Consider the following 24,013-nt stretch of genomic DNA (forward strand, 5'->3'; position numbering starts at 1 on the left):
GCATTACTGCATAGGCTTTTAAAGTAAATTTGTTATTTACCAACCAAGTGTGAAAGTTTGCATTTATACAAGGTGCAAGCCAACTGATTAAAATAAATATGTAGGGCCAGATCCACATACATTTGGATCGGCGCAGCGTATCAGAGATACACTACGCCGCCGTACCTTACCTGGCGTATATTCGAATCCTCAGCGAATTCACGCCGTAAGTTACGGCGGCGTAGTGTATTTCTGGCGGCGGATTTGAAATTGGGCGGGTTGGGGGCGGGTTTCATTTAAATGAAGTGCGTCCCCGCGCTGAATGAACTGCGCATGCGTTGTCCAGAAATTTCCCACCGTGCTTTGCGCGAAATGACGTCGCAACTACGTCATTTTTTTTAACTCAGACGTGAGTTACGTCCATCCCTATTCACGGACTACTTACGCAAAAAAAAAAAAAATTTCAAATTTCGACGCGGGAACGACGGCCATACTTAACATGGCAAGTCTAACTATATGCCGCAAAATACCAGCTTTAACTATACGCCGGAAAAAGCCGACTACAGACGACGTTAGAAAAATGCGACGGCCGCGCGTACGTTCGTGAATCGTCGTAAATCGTTAATTTGCATACTCGACGTGGAAAACGACGCGTACTCCACCCAGCGGGCGCCGAAGTATTGCATCTAAGATCCGAAGGCGTACGAAGCCGTACGCCTGTCGGATCTTACCCAGATGCCGTCGTATCTTGGTTTGAGGATTCAAACTAAAGATACGCCGTGGGAAATTTGAAAGTACGTCGGCGTATCAGTAGATACGCCGGCGTACTTCGTCTGTGGATCTGGCCGTAGTGATTTTGCATGTTGCCTATTATGGCCAGGGCTATATGCAACAGTGTAAAATGTAAATGACCAATTTTACTCACCTGCCCCATCATTTGAAAAAAGGAGGTATAAATTGTTACCTAGGGGAAAACAGTCAAAAGATATTTCCAAGGAATGGAAATAATTAGAAATAAACATGACAAAAGATTCCATTTAATATATAAAAAAAAGAGCCATTTACTGACAACATACTAGCAATTGTATGGGGACAATTCATAGATTAAGATAAAAAACACTGTTCAAATATGTATAGACAAAAGCATTCATTCCACCTTTAGTCTCGGTTCACACCAGGGCGGCTTCAAAGTCGCCCAACTCTGAAGACGCACAGCGTGTATTTTGCACGGCCTGCAAACAATAAAAGTCACCGCAAGCCGCTTAGAAGTTGCCCCCAGTAGTACAGGATCCTTTTTCTAAGTCGGAGCAACTTGAGTCGTTCCGATTACAATGGTTCCATTGCACTGCATTGAGCGCCACTTGTCAGGTGGCTAAGTCGCTTGACAGGTCGCCCCAGTGTGAACCGAACCTTACTGAAGGATTATTAATACAGTAAAACCTTGGTTTCAGAGTAACTTGGTTTAAGAGCGTTTTGCAAGACGAGATACATTTTTAAATACATTTTGACTTGATATACAAGTAGCGTCACGTCACAACTGAGTATAAAAGAAGAGAGGCACCTCTAAGTGTAGGAATATGGTACAACATTTAGAAACTCACATTGTTGATGATTAAAACAGGCACATCTAAGTATGCAAGCATCCGGTGTAAAGTTGTACACATAGACCATCCTCCTCACCACCATTGAAGTCGTCCCTTCCAAGCTGCGCTCCACGAGTGTGTCAAGCCTCAATTTCAGATCTTTCTACTGCAGGGTAGTCCTTCTGGTCACGATTGCAGACAAACATCGGTGAGATCCGGCGGTGCAGGGGATGGTCTATGTGGGAAGTTTTACCCCGGATGCCTGCATACTTAGATGTGCCTCTTTTAAATCATCAACCATGCGAGTTGCTAAATGTTGTACCTTTGTTAAATGTAACCATATTGCTACTAGGGATGAGCCGAACACCGCCTGATTCGGTTTGAAGCAGAACATGCAAAAAATTTGTTCGAACACGCGAACACCGTTAAAGTCTATGGGACACGAACATGAAAAATCAAAAGTGAAAATTTTAAAGGTTAATATGCAAGTTATTGTCCTAAAAAGGGTTTGGGGACCCGGGTCCTGCCCCAGGGGACATGTATCAATGCAAAAAAAAAGTTTTAAAAACTGCAGTTTTTTTGGGAGCAGTGATTTTAATAATGCTTAAAGTGAAACAATAAAAGTGAAATATTACTTAAAATTTTAATACCTGGGGGGGGGGGGTCTATAGTATGCCTGTAAAGTGGCACATTTTTCCCGTGTTTAGAACAGTCCCTGCACAATTATATTTTTAATGGGGGAAAAGTGGCTATAATGAATTGTCGGGTCCCAGCAATACAGATAAAAGCAATTGAAAAAAAAAACGACATGGTCCCCCCCCCCCCCCCAGTCCATTACCAGGCCCTTTGGATCTGGTATGAATATTAAGGGAAACCCAAAATTAAAACCCAAAAATAAAAAATGCGTGTGGGTCCCCCCAAATTCCATTACCAGGCCCTTCAGGTCTGGTATGGATATTAAGGGGAACCCTGCACTAAATGAAAAAAAAAAATGGCGTAGGGTCCCCCTCAAAATCCATACCAGACCCTTCAGGGACATTGTACCCCTACCATTCACCCCCAAAAAAGTGTCAAAAAAACACACAACACACACAGCTTGGGACAAGTCCTTTATTAAAAAAAATTAAATAAATTCCAGCGCTGTAATCCTTCTACGACCCGGACCTGCCGCCACGAACAATACAGACTCCATATGAAGCGCCCGGCCGAATGACGGGCGACCCGTCTGACAGCTCTTAAATAACAGAGGGCGTTGCTAACCTGTGACGTGGACGGGTGACCCTGCCCCCTCTGACGCAACGGGGGTTTCCGGCGGTTTTCCCATAGCATCACGGGTGACGCCACCCGCCTCTGACGCAATGGGGATTTCCTGTGATGCATCAGAGGGGGGCGGGTTACCCGTCCATATCACGGGTGGCCCCGCCCTCGGTTATTTAAGAGCTGTCAGATGGTTCGCACGTCATTAGTCGGGCGCTTCCTATGAAGGCTGTATCATTTGTGGCGGCGGGTCCGGGTCGTAGAAGGATTACAGTGCTGGATTTTTTTTTATTATTATTATTAACCACTTCCTGCCCAAGGATGTCATATGACGTCCTGGACTTTCAGTGGGGATATCTAAATGATGCCTGCAGCTACACTATTTTCTGCCGGCGATTCTGTGCACCATCATAGAACACTTGATCGTTCTTACAGGTGACGGGAGGGGACGTCCTCCCCCCTTCTGTCACCATCCGGTGCTTCTCCGGGCTCTCCTGTGCCATCGGGGACATGGAGAAACAATCGGACGGATGAGAAGCATAGAGATTTCTGGTGACCAGATGGTCACCAGTCATCTCTATGCCCGGAGGCCCAAGTGCGATGTTATGACATCACGCTCGGGTACCCGGAAGTAAACAAAGCCGCCATCGCGGCTGTCAGCATGAGATAAGTGATTTTTTTTGCTCAATTTCATGCTTTCCAGCCTGGAGGAGAGATGTGAGGTCTTATTGACCCTGCATCTCTACATAAAGAGGACCTGTCACAATATATTCCTATTATAAGTGATGTTTACATAGGAATAGAAGTGCTCAAAAAAATTTGAATGTAAAGAAAGTGAAAAAAAAAAAAATTCAATGAAAATAATAATAATAAAAAAAAAATGCCCCTGTCCCCGGTAGCTCACACTCAGAAGTCCTGCCCACATATGTAAACGCCGTTCAAACCACACGTGAGGTATCGCCGCGTGTGTTAGAGCGCAAGCAACAATTCTAGCACTAGACCGCCTCTGTAGCTCTAAACTGGTAACCTGTAAAAAATAAATAAAAATGAAGCGTCGCCTATGGAGATTTGTAAGTACTGAAGTTTGGCGCCATTCCTTGAGGGTGCGCAATTTTAAAGCGTGACATGTTGGGTATCTATTTACTCGGCATAACAATCTTTCACATTATACAAAAAAATTGGGCCAACTTTACCGTTTTTTTTTTTAATTCATGAAACATTTTTTTCCCCCAAAAAAAGGCATTTGAAAAATTATTGCACAAATATTGTGCGAGATAAAAAGTTGCAATGACCGCCATTTTATTCCCTAGAGTGTCTGCTAGGAAAAAAAAAACAATATATATATATATATATATATATATATATATATATATATATATATATATATATATATATATTCGTGTTTGGGGGTTCTGAGTAATTTTCTAGCAAATAAATTATGGTTTTTGCATGTATGAGAGTTACCAATTCACATAGGAGGGGCTGGCATCCGGGGGTCCCCTTTGTTAAAGGGGGCTTCCAGATTCCGATAAGCCCCCCACCCACAGACCCCCACAATCACCGGGCAAGGGTTGTGGGGATGAGGCCCTTGTCCCCATATACATGGGGACATCCTCCCTATGTTGAGGACATGTGGCTTGGTACGGTTCAGGAAGGGGGGGCCCTTCTCATCCCCCCTCTTTTCCTGCAGCCTACCAGGTTGTGTGCTCGGATAAGGGTCTGGTATGGATTTTTGGGGGGAACCCCAACACCATTTTTTTATTTTGGTGCAGGGTTCCCCTTAATATCCATAACAGACCTGAAGGGCCTGGTAATGGAATTTGAGGGGACCCCCACGCATTTTATTTTTTGGTTCGGGGCCTGGTAATGGACTGGGGGGAACCCATGCCGTTGTTTTCAATGACTTATCTGTTCTGCAGGGACCCGACAATTCATTATAGCCGCGAGTAGTTTTAAATTACTTTTTTTCCTTTAGAAATGTCATTTTGTGCAGGGACTGTTATAAACACAGAAAACATGTACTACTTTACAGACATACTATAGACACCCCAGGTACGAAATTTGAAGGAATATTTCACTTTTAGCATTATTAAAATCACTGCTCCCAAAAAAAATGCAATTTTTTTAAACTTTTTTTTGCATTGATACATGTCCCTTGAGGCAGGACCCAAGTCCCCAAACACTTTTTCTGACAATACCTTGCATATTAACCTTTAAAATTAGCACTTTTGATTTCTCCCAGGGTGTTCTGCAGCTTTCGAATTTGCCGCGAACACCCCAAATTGATCGCTATTCGGCGAACAGCCTCATGTTCGACCCGAACATAAAGCTTATCCCTAATTTCTACATATTTGCTAAATAGAGAACACGAAATTAGATTTTTTTTCAATGTTTTATTTTAGGGCCTCTACATATTTCTTAGCATTTCTTCTTTTTATTGTAAATAATACATTAAAAACATATATACAACTCATCTGATCTAATACTGAGATAAAAAACACGCTCAACAGCTTTAGGCTCACGCATCATATATCACTATGTCTAATATCAAATCTTAGGATGTCACATATTTTCAAGTTATTACTCATATGCCGATTACTAAAATGCATAACCAACACAGTGAGAGATTCTATGAGCTAGAAGTCTATGCTTTTTTATTGAAAAAGAGCTCAAAATTTTCAGGAGTATAATGTGGGTGAGTAGTCTGAAACGTACATTTAATGTGGGTGAGCAGTCTGAAACATACATTAAAAGTATAAGATACCGACATTATTCTGGTCATACGCATGTGGAGGTTTGCACCATTTTGTGGGGGGTATATTTAAGGCAGGGACACAGTGATGATGGCCTTTGCATCTTTTGGCAAGACTACTAAAATTATGTAATCTTATTCAGTTGATATTCCCTCCAAATGGTGATATGTGAAACGTGAGCTTGGAGTTGTTGGGTGTTTTTTTTTCTTCTCTGTACTAGATTGTGCAAGCTGTTTGTTTTTTTTAGTATAATTTTTATTTAATTCTTAAAATAAAAGGATGAATTTTAAAAAGATATGTCACTAAATATTTTGGAACCCTTCTAAATGTATTTATATTTCCTATAAAATATGTTTTATTTGGCCAACAACTATTTCCTGGATGTAGAAATAGCAGCACAGGAAAGCCACTTCTTCCACATGATAAAATATTTACTTTTTGTTGTCAGTGAGCCTGTGCATCAGATATGACTGTTCCTTTGGATTCAATTAATTAGTACAGTACAGAAAACATGTATTTTAAATTATATGGTTAGTGCTTTTGATTCAAAAATCCAAAGTATAAGTTTAGTTTTTTACATTTTAGAATGGAGTGCCTTGAGATTGAAGAATTTTAAAGGATGCCTTGACTGAAAAAAGGTTGAAAAACACTGCTGTAATACATAATATAACTCATCAGTTGGTAAGAAATTGTAGAAAATTAAACGTTTTAACATATGACAACATACCTAGGGGAGTAAAAATAAATTGCAATTGTGTCAGGAATTTATGAACTTATTTTTAAATTGATATGCAAGTGACAACCACTATTCTTTAACATGTCTATTGCTTTGACGCCACCCTTAAAGTAGAACTAAAGGTTTTTTGTTTTTTTTTTAGTTTTGGATAGAGTAGTGAGGGATTAGAACACCATGGTAAGTTAATTGGCTCCCATCTAAATTGGCCCTAGTATATGTACCAGCGCTTCGAGATCCTACAGGGTAAATGACCACGCTATATTAAGATGCAACTCAACATGTTTTTAATGCCATCTGTGCCCTCCGTTCATCTTCTCTAATTGTCATGTTTACCAATTTCATCACGATTGAACGTAGAGGAAAATCACATTTTTGGATTGCATGTAGAATAATAATGGAGGGTAAAACTTCCAAAAGGGACACTAGATCTGGTGACATTATTGCCAACAATGGATTCCTTCACTTTGGAGGGAGTGCCTCTGACTTTGTTTCGGCTATGGAAAAGGAAGTGAAGGGAAATCTCTCTTAATAGGACACAGCAACAGAAACCCGACAGGGTTGTTATAAGCCTTTCTCACCTATCCAAAATGAAAAAAAAAACTGTTTTTACTATTCTCATATTTTTCACCCTACAATTTCAACAAACAGTATAACAATGTCGGTACGACCAACTTTAATTTCTGCAGTATATGGATTTTTCTCTATATGTTTTTTATTTAAAATAAAACAGCAGGTAAAATAAGTATTGAACATTTTTCTAGGTGAATATATTTCTATGCTATTGACATGACATTTTCAATACAAACGACTAAGCTCAGAAATTAAGTTGTGTAATAAAATGGAATGACGCAGTGAAAAATTATTGAACATGCTAACTGAAACTTTTAAAATTTTTGGTAATGAGAGCTTTGAGATGCATCCTGTATGGAGAAACTAGTCACTTTCATTGCTTAGATGTAATTTTGGCGCATTCTTGCACACAGTATTCAAATCTTGAAAGTTTAGTGGGCCTCTGCTATAAACTCTGATCTTTAGTGATTTTCTATTGAATTCAAGTCAGGGGATTGGCTGGGCCATTCTAGCATCTTTTTTCTTTCTTTAAAACCAATTGAGAGTCTCCTTGGCTTTGTGTTTGGGATCATAGTCTTGCTGAAATGTCCATCCTCCTTTCATCTTCATCATCCTGGTAGATGTCAGCAGATTTTTTTTTTCAAGAATGTAAATTTTTCCATTTATCCTCCCTTCAAAATAAGACAACGTTTGCCAGTACCGTATGCTGAAAAACAGCCCCACACCATGATGTTCCCACCTCTTTGCAATGCAATTGAACCTTGAAACATGGTGTGCATTATGAAAATTGCTGTAAGTAACCCTGCGCTGCCAGTATGTAGTGTAGCTGCTAACACAGCTAGTTAAAAAAAAGCAAGAAAATATGTGGTATATAAGTGTAGCGCTCAAACGATACAATAAATAACCACATTATTGCATCCAAAAATGAATATAACAAATAGTGATCACTCACTGTATAAAAACAATATATAAACCATACGTAGTGATCTCTCACTGTGACAAAACTAATATATTGTAAAAACAAGGAAAGATAAGTCCATAGAGGAATGTGAATATAATGAAATGAATAGTCCACCACGTGTCACACGGATGTCTGGAACGCAGGGATTCTTAAAGTAATCGTAACTTCTTCTGTATAACGTGATGACCCGCCACCGGTAAAATTGCAAGCTTACCAGAACATGTGGACTCAAAGAAATTTAAATCTCTTTGAGTCAAACAGACATGAATGCTGATGTAAACGGCTGGAGTGTCCTTGTAGAAAATGGATCGAAGCACCCGATCATCAACAGAGGCAGATTCAACCAAATAGGAGGTGAGCAGTGATGACAATTGCACAGACTTGCCCTGAGCCCTCAAAATTTCTGCGTCGCATTCATGTCTGTTTGACTCAAAGAGATTTAAATTTCTTTGAGGCCACATGTTCTGGTAAGCTTGCAATTTTACCGGTGGCGGGTCATCACATTATAGACAAGAAGTTATGATTACTTTACGAATCACTTTAAAGTCTGCGTTCCAGACATCCGTGTGACACGTAGTGGACTATTCATTTCATTATATTCACATTCCTCTATGGACTTATCTTTCCTTGTTTTTACAATATATTTATTAGTTTTGTCACAGTGAGAGATCACTACGTATGGTTTATATATTGTTTTTATACAGTGAGTGATCACGATTTATGTTCTATTCATTTTTGGATGCAATAATTTGGTTATTTATTGTATCGTTTGAGCGCTACACTTATATACCACATGGTGTGTATTATGGCATCCAAAGACTTCAATTTTGATCTCATCTGACCACACTATATTCTCCCAGTATTTCAAAGGTTTGTCTAAATGTTGTGCAGCAAACTTTAAAGGAGCTTCAATATGCCTTTTCTTCAGCAATAGAGTCTTGCATGGTGAGCGTGCACACTGGCCATGGCGGTTGAGTGCATTACTTATTGTTTTCTTTAAAACAATTGTACCTACTAATTCCAGGTCTTTCTGAAGCTCTCCACAATTGGTCCTTGGCTCCTGGACAACTCTCTTGAATTATTTTTCACTCCTCTGTCAGAAAACTTGGGAGGATGAAATGATGTTCTTTCCACTTTTGCATTACCGCCCCAGCAGTGCTCACTGGAACATTCAAAAGTTTACAAATCCTTCTGTAACCAATGTCATCAGTATGTTTTGCAACAATAAGGTTGCAAAGGCCTTGAGAGAGCTCTTTGCTTTTACCCATCACTAAATGTTTATTGTGTGACACCTTGGTAATGGGACACCCTTTTATAGGCCCACAGTTGAGACTGAACGAGCTGATATTAATTGCACAATTAATTTGCACTGACAAGGGACAGGAATGCTTACTAATTACTGATAGATTTCAGCTGGTGTCCAGGCTTTCCATGGCTTTTTGCACCTCCCTTTCTTCATGTGTTCAATACTTTTTTCCTGCATCATTCCATTTTATTACACATAACTTCTGAACATATTTGTTTTGGTTTCTGTGTATGTATGGATTGCATGGGTTGTTACCGACATGTGGTGAAAGTTTTATGTCAGTAGCACCTTTAGAAATATATTTACCTAGAAAAATGGTGATGTGTTCAATACTTATTTTACCTGCTGTATTTATTGCAATTTTTTGTATTTCCATGCTTCATAGTCCTAATGAAGGCAGTCCCCTATAAACTCTGAAATGTGTTGTCTTGTTAATGAACTTTTAATAAATTAAGAGATGCTGAACATGTTAGATCCTAAATATGTGACATCTTCAGAAAGGTGAACTTTATCATTTAACTTTTATTTTAAAACCTAGGACTATAGATTATCCATTCAACCATAACAGATCTATTATAGCAATAGTATATAAAAAATATATATATTATATATATATATATATTATATATATATATATATATATATATATATATATTATGTTGTTTACCTCATAATTGCAATCTTGAGATGTGTAGAGCATTAAGGTTACCATTCTACTGTCATTTTGTGGTTGTGGATCATGAAGCTTGGCAAATAGCCTGAGATGGGCATCGCTGCTAGAAAATAGTAGGAAAATATAATATATTTAGTGGGGGGGGGGGGACACACACACACACACACACACACACACACACACACGTGTACCCACACAAATATAGTAACTATACATATATAATTTTATTTGTATTAAATACATGTGCACAATGGGGCATTTTAATGAACATTTAGATATTTTTGCATTATAAAACCACCTCAATACCAGCATATTAACTGCCTTCCTTTTTAGGTCATTTTTCAGTGCTGTGATAGTTTGACTGCCAATACTTGATAATGCTACACTGTACCCAAATACATTTTATATCATTTTTTTTTTTTAAAAACAGGGAGAGCTTTGTTTTGGAAACTGCATTCACATCGCTCTTCTGGGGGCATTTGACAGACAGTGAGGTGGTGGTGTATTGTTGTAATTGTTCAGTTGAATGGGTCAGCAGGGATGATACAAAGTATTGCGGCTGCAGCTTAAGATGGAGTGGTTGGCAGCCAGCAAAAATGTGGCTCAGCCATGCATTTTTACTGTCCACAAACACAAGTGTGACCGAAAACCAAAGTAAAAAAGAAAACCTAACATTATGAAAAAGAATCCAAAAACGTTTCCCTTACCTCTGTTAAAAAAATATAGAAACTGACTGGATGTTGCAAAAAAAAAAAAAAAAAGAAAATCACCCCTTTTTGGAAAACAGACACCCGTGATTTTTTTTTGCCATTTTGTTAACAGGGAGGTATTGCAGTGGTTAAGTTGCAATGCGTCTTAAAAACACACCCACTGAAGCCAAGTGCAAGTCTGTTACTAGTGGAAGAAAGTTACTTGTGCAATACAAATCCGTCTTCCTTTCATTTAGCATTGGATTTGCAGTTTTTCTGCATTTGTGACACATCCTCCTGCACAGTACGGTATATTTTGTCAGTTTTGTAAACATCTGAAATTAATTTATTATCGTGTTATGGCAGCTTTCCACTTAAAATTATCGCAAACCCAAAACTGTAGTATATTGCCGCTTACCAAACAATAGATATGTTGGTTGCATTCGTTTTCCTTTTATCCCCCTGTTTTCACTTGGTGATCTGGCCAGTAACACCACCTGTATGAGAGTGGTCTGGATGAAGGAACACAGTGCACCTTCGGACAGCAGCATTTTCAGTCAGGAGGAGGGGTGTGTTGTACTAGCATATTTAGATACACTAACAAAGTGAAGCCCCAAACTTCAACTCCCACTTTATAAGCAGTTACAGAAAGTAATTTTAGGGATAAAAGGTTCTACATAAATAAAAGCTGATCATTGTAAGCATCCCTGTCAGTGATAAATGGTTTTTCCGAACCCTGAAACATCTTCAGGACATCTTATTCCATTGAAAAAAACAGACTTACTGTCTAGATCACCAAATAAAAAATAAAAAAAGTCTAAAAAAAGAAAAAAAAATGTATGCAGTCATTACATCTAAGAATTGGGAAGCTACAATATAATAAATGTTTGCTTTTGGTTTTAATACTGCTTTCAAGTGGAACTTTAATTAGTATTGACAGATTTCTTCCCGCTGGACTTTTTTGCAATAATGAAAAATAAAACACTAAAATAAGTACCTATGTTGTTTAAAATCCAGTATTTTCCTCTACCATCATGTTCTGTGCAGCCTCAGTTGTTTTCTATTCTTGGCGCTGTGCCGAGAATCTGAGCAGTGAGGCAGTCACTAGAGGCCAATCTTTTGACAATATAAAGGTATGCTGCTGCTGAGTAGTGATGGGCTTGGGTGTGTTCGGATCAAACCCACCAGGAAGCAGTCAATGCACACCGCCAATCATAGGCAGTGAAGCATTTCCTGACCGGTAGCTGCACATACACATGCCATATAATTGGCGGTATGCATTGACGGCTTCCTGTCGGGTTTGATCCGAACACACCTGAGCCCATTCTTACTGCTAAGGGGGTAAAGGAAACAGAAATAAGAAACTGCTTCTGGGAAGACACAAAAGCAAGACTTCATATTACGAAGTGCCTTATCTTCCCGATTCTCTCCCTTTTTTATTTTATTTAGTTCTGTGAACTAAATAAACCACTAACAAGCCACACATTTAAATGGATCAATGCTACGTTTACCAGATGGTGGTTTGTTCTAGGACTAAAGCATGTAAAGATTTTATGAATTAGAACACAAAAAGTACCTGGATGTTCTAATTATATCTTGATGTGACCATGGTACATGTAACTTGAAAAAATTTGGTGTATTTTCTGAAAAGAAAAAAGTTGCCATAGAACAATTAGTTTTGCATGAAAATCAGGATCTGTTCAAACATTTATTACTGTAACTATTGCTTAAAAGTAATATTTGATGTGACAAACCACAAGCAACAAGAATTGATGTCCTCTAAACTTTTTGCATCTCATTTCCATATAGGCCTTACTAGATAAAGTGGAACAGTGGTGACCTTCCGCTTTTCACTTTTTTGGCTTTCATACAAAGTGTCTTCATGATACAAGTTGTGCAAAGCAGCTTTGAATTTTCAGTAAAGAAAAGTCCTACATGAGCGCTGACATTTCAGGCCTGTATTTACAGCAGGAAGGTTTGAGGTTTTATTCCCATTAACCACTTGCTTACTGGGCACTTAAACCCCCCTCCTGCCGAGACCAATTTTCAGTGCTCTCACACCTTGAATGACAATTACTCAGTTATGCAACACTGTACCCAAATGATTTTTTGTCCTTTTTTCATACAAATAGAGCTTTCTTTTAGTGGTATTTGAACACCTCTGAGTTTTTTTTATTTTTTGCGCTATAAAACTTTGAAAAAAAATAAAATAAGTTTTTCTTCATTTCTGTGATAGAATTTTGCAAATTAGTAATTTTTCTTCATAAATTTTGGCCACAATTTATACTGTGACATATCTTTGGTAAAAATAACCCAACATTTGTGAAAATAATTTGGCCTGTGTGAAAGTCTTATGCCGCGTACACACGATTGTTTTCCGGCTTGTAAAAAAACAACGTTTTTCAGCCTCTTGAAAAAACGAAGTTTTTTCCAACTTCATCATTAACACAACGTTTTAACCTGCCCCATGAGGAGAAAAGTGCTCTCTGGCACGGTGCTGGATCAAGAATGGGCTTAGGTAAGTATATGGGTGGGGTCCTGGACACAGTAAAACTTTAAGGCCCCAGGCACACGGGACGCTGTTAAACTCGCATTCAGAGGCAGTTGGACACTTTTTTCAACTACCCCTGAACTCATTCAATGTTATCCTATGTGACCATGTACACGGTCTCGTTTATATGTTTTTCTGTTCAGATGCAAAAATGTTCACATTTCAGATGCAATTTCGTTTATAAGTGTTTTTAAAGGTGACCTATTTTTTTACATTATAAATCTAAAAAATTATGGCAAATGATGAAAAACCATGAAAAAAACAAAAACGAAAAAAAAAAAAAAACGAATTGCTTGCATTGCATTTTGGACAATCCACAACTTGTGGCAGGTGACGTGGCCAGTGGACAATCCACAACTTGTGGCAGGTGACGTGGCCAGGTGACATGGCAAGTGGACAATCCACAACTTGTGGCAGGTGACGTGGCCAGGTGACGTGGACAATCCACAACTTGTGGCAGGTGACGTGGCCAGGTGACAAGGCAAGTGGACAATCCACAAATTGTGGCAGGTGACGTGGCCAGGTGACGTTGACAATCCACAACTTGTGGCAGGTGACGTGGCAAGTGACACGCTAAATACAAGTACACTGCTGCTCTCTCAGCTGCTGCTACTCACTCTGGTCTCACAAAATGGCTAAAATGGTTAAATAATACTGTTTTTTGAGCTTAGGGAGGGTCTTATGATGTTTCTTAAAGCGGATCTCCCACGCAAAATCGATTTTTTCTTTATGCGCTATTCAAATGGTCAATAGCACTGCTTTGCTGAACTCACGGTTCTGGTGTCCCACGGCCGCTCCGCTGTCATGCTGTGTGGAATATAGACTGTAACGGTCACCACCCTTTACGACCTTCCATCCCATCCAAGACAGCTTATCGACACTCCACAATCAGGCAAACGAACACGACCCATAAGAATTCCCCCCAGACACGAGACACACAGCTCTGTGCTTCTGGTTTCAAATGTAGACAATTTTAATGGTTTCTTTGCAGTCTTATATACAGTACAACCATGTGACAGTATTCAAAGGGACAATGAGATCTCCACCCCCCTAATCACACACTAAGGCTAATTACTAACCATTCTAGACAGTATATAAAAGGGACAATGAGATCTCCACCCCCCTAATCACACACTGAGTTCCCTAGGCAGACGTTACGTCTCCGCATACAACTTGACACCTATTCACACCTCTGAGCATCACTAGGATTTAGACAGTGTTATCACACATAAACAGTATTTAGCATGCATAATTAGAGTTCTGGGAGCAGACCTGGGTTAACACATTTACACAAGGACAATGGAATGTCTTCCAGGCCCTGATTCAATTAGCATGTCACTAGTCAGGGCTAATCATAGAATGAGTCACTATTGACTGGTTGGGCCAACATCTTGCAGTATCTCAAAATCCTGCAATATGAACTATCAGTGATGTCCCATCTCATGTAATACATGAATTATGATTCACTTGCCACCCCATGCCCAAAGGGCACAGGGTGGACTCAGACCCAAGAGTTATCAGTGACGCTGACACAGGAGTATCCCCCATCCTCACAAAGTCTCTGGGTGTCCCGGGTCATTCCGTTACATCTCTCCCCTTTCGGTGGGAGACTGACACAGGAGGAGACCCCGAACGGGTTGACTCCGAAGTCAGTCAGTAGATCCAGTCCTCCAATGCTGGTATCCATACCGTACCCCAAATAAATTGCTCCAAACAGAGCATTACTCACCCCGCCAACCTCTGTCTCCCTCAGAGAACCTGCCTGCCGTTGGGGAGAGGCCTGGACTGGCCCTTCTCCCTGGAGTCCTTTCAGCCGCTGGAGAGAAGACAGTGTGACTGGGCTCAGTCCATCATGTGGTTGGGGATCTGGGCCAACTGTCCCCCATCCCTAGGGTATACCAGTGGAGACTGAAGTCCCATCCACTGGTAGGTGAAAATCCCCCGATGCTTGCAAAGCCAAGCCGACATCCTCCTGTCTCTGACGCACCATTTTCTGGGGTTGTGTCAGTGCAGACCACAGTCCCATCCACTGCCCCAGGAACTCCCTCTCCTGCTAGGTGAGAGCAGAGGCTTGTGGCACTCTGCTCTGTTGCCAGCTCTTCTGCTGGGTCGCTTTGAGTGGAGACCACAGTCCCATCCACTCCCACAGGAACTCCCTCTCCTGCTAGTTGAGAGCAGAGACTTGTGGCACTCTGCTCCGTAGCCAGCCCTTCTGCTGGGTCGCTTTGAGGGGAGACCACAGTCCCATCCCCCGATGTCAGCTCAAGCTGCAGTTGTGTGCCGCACCCAGTAGCATCCTGCCCTGCTGCCAGGCATTCAGCTGGGGGTAAATGCTTTACCACCACAGCTTGTTGCTGGGGAGAGGGACCAATTGCCCCGGCTCCCTGGAACTCCACTTCCATGGTGACTGGCATCTTTACCTCTCCCCTCTCTTCAGTTGGTGCTGCTGTGACTTCTGCTGCTGCAGCACCTCTTTGCTCTAGCCAAGTGGCATCCACAGCCGCTATAACCCGGTCTATGATCTCCGGTGGAGGATTAGGTCCATACTGTGCCAGTCCACGTCTAACAGCCCGGTCAAAAAACTCTTCATCGGGTGTCCTGTCTGTTACGCTGGGCCTCTCAGCTCTATCCATTTCGACAAGTTGTGCGATAATGTCCCTTCTCTTACGGTTGCTGGCCGATCTGCCCCGGCTCTCCAGTAAGTCCTTGAGGGAAGAGAGCTTCAGCCGTTCATACAGCGTCTCCATCGTCCTGTGTCCTTGTAGCCGTCCTTTAAGCGATGGAATTATCCCACTGCTGTGCCACCACTGTAACGGTCACCACCGTTTACGACCTTCCATCCCATCCAAGACAGCTTATCGACACTCCACAATCAGGCAAACGAACACGACCCATAAGAATTCCCCCCAGACACGAGACACACAGCTCTGTGCTTCTGGTTTCAAATGTAGACAATTTTAATGGTTTCTTCTCAGTCTTATATACAGTACAACCATGTGACAGTATTCAAAGGGACAATGAGATCTCCACCCCCCTAATCACACACTAAGGCTAATTACTAACCATTCTAGACAGTATTCAAAGGGACAATGAGATCTCCACCCCCTAATCACACACTGAGTTCCCTAGGCAGACCTTCCGTCTCCGCATATAGCTTGACACCTATTCACACCTCTGAGCATCACTAGGCTTTAGACAGTGTTATCACACATAAACAGTATTTAGCATGCATAATTAGAGTTCTGGGAGCAGACCAGGGTTAACACCTTTACACAAGGACAATGGAATGTCTTCCAGGCCCTGACTCAATTAGCATGTCACTAGTCAGGGCTTATCATAGAATGAGTCACTATTGACTGGTTGGGCCAACATCTTGCAGTATCTCAAAATCCTGCAATATGAACTATCAGTGATGTCCCATCTCATGTAATACATGAATTATGATTCACTTGCCACCCCATGCCCAAAGGGCACAGGGTGGACTCAGACCCAAGAGTTATCAGTGACGCTGACACAGGAGTATCCCCTATCCTCACAAAGTCTCTGGGTGTCCCGGGTCATTCCGTTACATAGACTTATATCCTTTTCATCCTTCCGTTGCCATCTTAGGTTTGGGCGTTACAAGCCCACAAGCAGGGACTTCCTATTTGCGGTGGATGCTGTCCCAGCATCCGCCGCTCTATCTCGCGCATGCGCACTGGCAAAGGTGAGCAGCGGCGTTACAGGATCAGTATCTGTATAATGGAGATTGTTCAAACGCCCGCCCTCCTCCTTTGTTTACATCCGCGTCACTTCCTGCTAAACGAAGTCGCGCGATGTTTGCCGTCACAGGGCCAAATATGATAATTAGGGAGCTATGACACAAGCTCCCAGAAGACACAGCGCGGGACAGGAAACAACAGAAAACCTGACGGAAACCCGAGGGGCTGCAGACCGGAAGCCTATCTAGTTCAGATGGTATAGTAAAACTTTTTTATATAAAACTATCCGATTTAGCATTGTTTTGGAGCATTAGTAATATTGAGATTTAGTTAAATTCAGGGTGGAGCTCCGCTTTAACTAAACGCTTATAAACTCAAACGTGGTAAAACGCAACTAAACACAGCTGCAATTGCGGAAAAACGGGCGTTTCTAAACGCCGGTTTCAGCCTTTAAAAACATGCGTTCAACAGAGTTTGCACCGGCGTCTCGTGTGCATGGGGCCTTAAGCTTTAAAACCATTTTAACTTGCAAAAGCATACGTAAAAAATAAAATTTTCTCTTTTTGTGTTTATTTAGGAACAAGGAATAGTACTAGACAATATGGTAAACAAACATTTTACTTGCCTTTGGACTCCTTACAGCTCTTCTCAATCAGGATGTCAAATGCTTGATAGATCTGCATTGAGGCAACAATTACAATATAAATATCAAATATAATACAAATATTTATGATTGCTCAAACACCTATAGTGTATACCTTGCTGAATCCCTGAAGTTGCAAAACATGAAGCAATCCAGAAGAATTGATCTTTATATTACTTGATGAGAAACCTGCAAAATTATGATAAATAATAAATTGGTAAACTATGAAAGAAATTAAATATATGAATGTAGTTTGATAAATCGAGTCATGTATACAAATATACAGTGGGTAAAATACAGTGCCTTGAAAAAGTATTCATACCCCTTGAAATTTCCAAATTTTGTCATGTTCAAACCAAAAACTTAAAAGGTATTTTATTGGGATTTTATGTGATGGGCCAACACCAAGTGGCACATGATTGTGAAGTGCAAAGAAAATGATAAAATGGTCTTAATTATTTTTAACAAATAAATATCTGAAAAGTGTGGCGTGCATTTGTATTCAGCCCCCCAGTCAAAACTTTGTAGAACCACCTTTTATTGCAATTACAGCTGCAAGTCTTTTTGGGCATGTCTCTACCAGCTTTGCACATCTAGGAGTGTGAAATGTTTGCTCAATAGCTTAAACTCTCTCAGACAGGATGAAGAGCATCTGAACAACAATATTCAAGTCTTGCCACAGATTCTCAATTGAATTTAGGTCTGGATTTTGACTGGGCCATTCTAACACATGAATATCCTTTGATCTAAACCATTCCATTGTAGCTCTAGCTGTATGTTTAGGGTCGTTGTCCTGCTGGAAGGTGAACCTCCATCCCAGTCTCAAGTCTTTTGCAGACTCCAAGTTTTCCTTTAAGATGGCTCCATCCATCTTCCCAGTCCCTGTTGAAGAAAAACATCCTCACAACAGGATACTGCCACCACCATGTTTCACTGGGGAGATGGTGTATTTAGGGTGATGTGCCGTGTTGGTTTTCCACCACAATTAACATTTTGCTTCTAGGCCAAAAAGTTCAATTATGGTCTCATCTGACCAGAGCACCTTCTTCCACATGTTTGCTGTGTCCCCCACGTGGTATCTTGAAGACAAGACTTCTTATGGCTTTCTTTCAACAATGGCTTTCTTCATGCCACTCTTTCGTAAAGGCCAGATTGTGGAGTGTACGAATAATAGTTGTCCTATGGACAGATTCTCCCACCTGAGCTGTGGATCTCTGCAGCTCCACTAGAGATACCATGGCTGCTTCTCTGATTAATGCTCTCTTTCCCGGCTTGTCAGTTTAGTTTTACGGCTATGTCTTGGAAGGTTTGTTGTGCTATACACTTTCCCTTTTCCGATGATAGATTAAACAGTGCTCTGTGAGAGGTTTAAAGCTTGGGATTTTTTTTTATAACCTAACCCTGCTTTAAACTCCTCTACAACTTTATCCCTGACCTGTCCAGTGAGTTCTGTGGCCTTCATGATGCTGTTTGTTCACTAAGGTTCTCTAACAAACCTCCGAGGGCTTCACAGAACAGCTGTATTTATACAGAGATTAAATTCCACACAGGTGGACTCCATTTAAGTGACTTCTGAAGGCAATTAGTTCCACAAGATTTTAGTTAGGGGGTATCAGAGTAAAAGGGGCTGAATACAAATGCATTCCACACTTTTCAGATATTTGTAAAAATATTTGAAAACCATTTATCATTTTCCTTCCACTTCACAATTATTTGCCGCTTTGTGTTGGTCTATCACATAAAACTCATTTACGTTTTTGGTTGTAACATGACAAAATTTCAAGGGGTATGAATACTTTTTCAATGCACTATATATGTAAAAACGTATGTAGGGAGATTTGTTTAACCGCTTCAGCCCCAGACCATTTTGGTGGTCAAAGACCAGGCCACTTTTTGTGATTCGGCACTGCGTCGCTTTAACTGGTGGTATTTGATCACCTCTGCGATTTTTATTTTTTGCGCTATAAACAAAAAAGAGGGACAAATACTTTTTACTATAATAAATATCCCCCCAAAAATATATATAAAAAAAATCTCCACAGTTTAGGCTAATACGTAGTCTTCTACATATTTTTGGTATAAAAAAATAAATCGCAATAACCATTTGATTGGTTTTTGCAAAAGTTATAGCTTCTACAGAATAGGGGACTGTTTTATGGCACTTTTATTAATGCGACTGCGACATTATGGCGGGCACTTGACACCATTTTTACAGTGATCAGTGCTATAAAAATGCATGGATTACTGTAAAAATGACAGAAAGTATTTTTAGGTGGCGCTGCAGGGGTTAAGTGTTCCCTAGGGAGTGATTCTTACTGTTAGGGGGAGTAACTACACGTGACACGTCACTGATGACCATTCCCGACCGTGGGGAATGGTCATCAGTGGACTAGACAGAATAAGGGAATGCCTTGTTTACAAAGGCATTCCCCAGTTCTGCCTTTTGCAGACCACAGACCCGTGTCATTCTGTCGACGTACATAGTCGTGCGGTGGTCGCCAAGTGGTTAATCTCTGTGTATCATCTGGGGCTGTTTACTTCACTGGGTATATGGAAGGGTTTACATCGACTTTCAGGAGTGGTTCACTTTTACTAAAGAGACCCTAAAAAAGGGCCAGAAAGCTTCCGATGCTTCTTGGTATAATGACTTTATGATCCTTAGCCAAGCTTAAAGTTTAACTTTACCCAAAAGCGGAAGTTCTGCTTCTTTGCCTCCTCCCCCCTCTTAAAGGGGTTGTAAAGGTAAAAAAAAAAAAGTTTCCCTAAATAGCTTCCTTTACCTTAGTGCAGTCCTCCTTCACTTACCTCATGCTTCGATTTTGCTTTTAAATGTCTTTATTTCTTCTGATAAATTCCTCACTTCCTGTTCTTCTGTCTGTAACTAAACACAGTAATGCGACACTTTCTCCCTGGAGTGGAGAAAGCCTCTTGAGGGGGGAGGGGGCGAGCAGGAGTGTCAGGACACCCACTAACACACAGCTCCTTTCTCTATCTGCAAAGTAGATAGCGTCCTGACCCTCCTGCTCGCCCCCTCAAGAGGCTCAGAAGAAATACGGACATTAAAAAGCAAAATCGAAGCATTAGGTAAGTGAAGGAGGACTGCACTAAGGTATTTAGGGGAAAAAATAAATAAAGAAAAAAATTTACCTTTACAACTCATTTAAGTTTTGGCGCTTTTTATTTACGGGGGGTGAGCTGGTACCTGGTTTGGACAGACACCCGCCCTTCTTCCGGCAGCCTTCTGGGACACATCACAGGAAGACCATTCCCAAAGTGCAGCTTGCGCATGTACAGTGGGAAGCAGCAAGCAGTCCCAAAGAAAAAACATGCCGAAACCTGGACCCGAAGGCTGCCGAAGAGCCAGCTCAGGTGACGACAGTGTTGATTCCTAGATAAATGTCCTTTTAAAAATAAGCATCGTTCATACTTTTAACTGCTAAAGTATAAACTCAGCACTGTTGAAATACTGTACTGTACGCCTTTATGCTATAAATGCTATAAATTCAAAAAATCTTTGCTATAGAATAGTCTGTTATATAAAACATTGCTAAATTGTGTTAACAGATATCACATGTACATACCAAATGAAAGGGCATGTGTAACAGGCAATTGCTTGGTTTTCACCTCTTCTTTTAAAAATTCACATTCCACTGAAAACTAAAAAAACAGACATAAAAAGTAATTTTACATACCGTGCATAATTCTCAGTAGAAGGCTGTAAAAAGTTCTCACTACATTAATAGAAAATATTAACCCTTATATTAAAATTCAGGGTCAAATATGTGTACATTACTGAAACAACATCAAAAACATATTTGGTAGCCATGACCCATTAAAATCTGTTAAATTATAGTTATAGTTATAGTTGTGTAATACTATATACAACACTGAACTATGAAAATAAACCTAAAATCTGTATAACTTTAAAGTGGAGGTTCACCCAAAAAGTTAATTTTTAACATTAGATTGAGGCTCGTTTTGTCAAGGGGAATCGGGTGTTTTTTTTTAAATCGAAGCAGTACTTACCGTTTTAGAGAGATCTTCTCTGCCGCTTCCGGGTATGGGCTGCGGGACTGGGTGTTCCTATTTGATTGACAGGCTTCCGATGGTCGCATAAATCACGTCACGTTTTTCCAAAAGTAGCCGAACGTTGGTGCGCAGGCGCCGTATAGAGCCGCACCGTCGTTCGGCTTCTTTCGGCTACTTGTGACGCGATGTATGCGACCGTCGGAAGCCTGTCAATCAAATAGGAACGCCCAGTCCCGAAGACCATACCCAGAAGCGGCGGAGGAGATCGCTCTCTAAAACGGTAAGTACTGCTTCGATTTAAAAAAAAAAAAAACACCCGATTTCCCCTTGACAAAATGAGCATCAATCTAATGTTAAAAAAAAAAATTCGGGTGAACTCCCGCTTTAAAGCGGTAGTTCACCCTCCTTCACCTCATTATTCCATTACTTTCGGCATCGTAGCGCGAGCTACGGTATGCCGGTCTTAAATTTTTAATCCCCGTACTCACTGTGCTATTGTTGATTGAAGAATCCGACTCCCGCGGGGAATGGGCGTGCCTATGGAGAGGGAGGATGATTGACGGCCGGCTCTGGCACGTCACGCTCCCCGAAGACAGCCGGAGTAGGTCTCGGCTATTCACAGCGCCTGCGCACAGGCTATGCGCAGGCGCCGTGAATAGCCAAGCCTATTTCGGCTATTTCCGGAGAAGCGTGACGTGCCAGGGCCGGCCGTCAATCACCTTCTCTCACTATAGGAACGCCCATTCCCCGGATTCTTCAATCAACGATAGCACAGTGAGTACGGGGATTAAAAATTTAGGACCGGCATACCGTAGCTCGCGCTACGATGCCGAAAGTAATGGTCTAATAAAAAAAATCATTTTTTTTTTTTTTAACAGGGTGAACCCCCGCTTTAAAGTAAAGTATATTTTTACCTTTGATCCCAAGGACAAGGAGCTAGCAGCGTGTCATTTTAGAGCACAGACCGTACTGCAGGTGGTCATGCTCACACTATTGCGCCATTTTATAAAAAAATTTGTAAGTGCAACCTTTTATTAAACTTTTATCCGTTTAAAAAGTTGATGCATTATGGGCTTTTTTTCTACCTCTCCTACATGCTTATTTTTGAGCACTTCAACCGGTGTTTAATGTGAATCCCAGCGACTGATCTTGACTACTGTAGCTGAATTACCCTAGTGAGGACACACACAAAGGATCCTGTTAGGATTTCTTCAGCAGCAGGTGGAGTCGGTGTTTAGCCTGAGTTCCAGCAAGTGATCATCAACAGCGGATTTCCCATGATGGAGACACGCGCATATAGATCCTTTTACAATCTTTGGATCTGGCAAGCTGCCATCCATTTATTCCTCACCATGGTAGTGAAGTATTTTTGGATATGTTTGCACTGAACCTTTAGGCTTGATTCACACCTAAACTGGCCGCGGATCGCACAGGCAGGCCCGCTGATAGGGGGGGACCATCATGCCTCCTGTAGGGGGCCCCGGCACACAGAGGGGCCCAGACAGCAGGAGGGTTGGTGGAGAACAATGCTCTTCGTGTCTCTCACCCAGGTTTCTCCCCTTGTCCCTCCCGTCGGCTTTTAGCTGCTGGGTGAGAGACATGGAGGGATAATGAACCTGGCCAGCCCTCGCTGAGCTTCTTCCCCTGCCCCGAGAGGGGCTTGTGCTAGGAGGAGGGATTTGTTGGAATGTGTCCTAGGAGAGGAATTGAAGAAAGAAGATTTGTGCTGGAAGGGGAGATGCGGGTGATTCTGTACCAGGAGCCGATGAGGGAATTCGGGGCTAATAGGAGGGATTGGGGGAATTGTGCAGGCAGGGGAGATTTGTACTAGGAGGGGGAAGTGGCATTTTTGTCCATTAATAATGTATTTTTTTGTGAAATTATTGTTTAGAATACCGTCAGGTGTGTGTGTGTGTGTGGGGGGGGGGGGGCCAGGTAGGCTGTACAGGGCCCCATGATTCCTAACAGCGGCCCTGCGCACAGGAACACTGTACGTCCCCTTTTTCTTCATTTCAGGGACAAATCAGGGATGAATCTTTGCCGGAATTCGGCCCTGAAACTGAGCCAAAGATGCACAGCGTTTCTGTGCAGTGCGCTCCGCAGCCACCCCAGAGATATGTGAACTGGCTCCATAGAGAGCCGGTCACATTCACCTGCTAGGCGAATTGGATGCGGCGAAATTCGCATAGGTGTATACCCAGCCTAACTTGTGTATTGTATTGGATGGACATTTTTATTGGATCTAGCAGTTGATTCACAGATGGTCTAGTTTTTTTTGATACACAAATCTTTTGTCATTAACCACTTAAGGACTGGGCCTATTTTTCAGACTCTGTGTTCACAAGTTAAATTTTTTTTTTTGCTAAAAAATTACTTAAAATTCCCAAACATTATATATTTTTTTCAGACACCCTAGAGAATAATGCAATACTTTATGTCACACCGTATTTGCGCAGCCATCTTACAAGCACAATATTTTTGGCAAAAATACAAAAATGTGACTTAAAATATAGTAGTAGCCCAATTTTTTTTTTTTCGTGGAATAGTGACAAACCTTTACCCTTAAAAATCTCTATAGGCGA

At 41.2% G+C, this 24,013-nt stretch overlaps 1 protein-coding gene across 2 annotated transcripts in view; it reads right to left on the reverse strand.

Moving 5' to 3' along the window:
* The window catches only part of PGAP1 (post-GPI attachment to proteins inositol deacylase 1), a 328,622-nt gene that overhangs the window by 77,943 nt on the left and 226,666 nt on the right, over window positions 1–24,013 (reverse strand). For both annotated transcript variants that reach the window (XM_040357117.1, XM_040357118.1), the window contains 6 exons: window positions 20,984–21,059; window positions 17,518–17,591; window positions 17,385–17,436; window positions 12,084–12,150; window positions 9,813–9,921; window positions 905–943 (listed from right to left, as the gene is read on the reverse strand). In XM_040357117.1, coding sequence (XP_040213051.1) covers window positions 905–943; window positions 9,813–9,921; window positions 12,084–12,150; window positions 17,385–17,436; window positions 17,518–17,591; window positions 20,984–21,059 — 417 coding nt within the window. The remainder of the gene's footprint in view (window positions 1–904; window positions 944–9,812; window positions 9,922–12,083; window positions 12,151–17,384; window positions 17,437–17,517; window positions 17,592–20,983; window positions 21,060–24,013) is intronic.

The sequence above is a fragment of the Rana temporaria genome, chromosome 6 (assembly GCF_905171775.1).
Source record: "Rana temporaria chromosome 6, aRanTem1.1, whole genome shotgun sequence".
Classification (NCBI taxonomy): domain Eukaryota; kingdom Metazoa; phylum Chordata; class Amphibia; order Anura; family Ranidae; genus Rana; species Rana temporaria.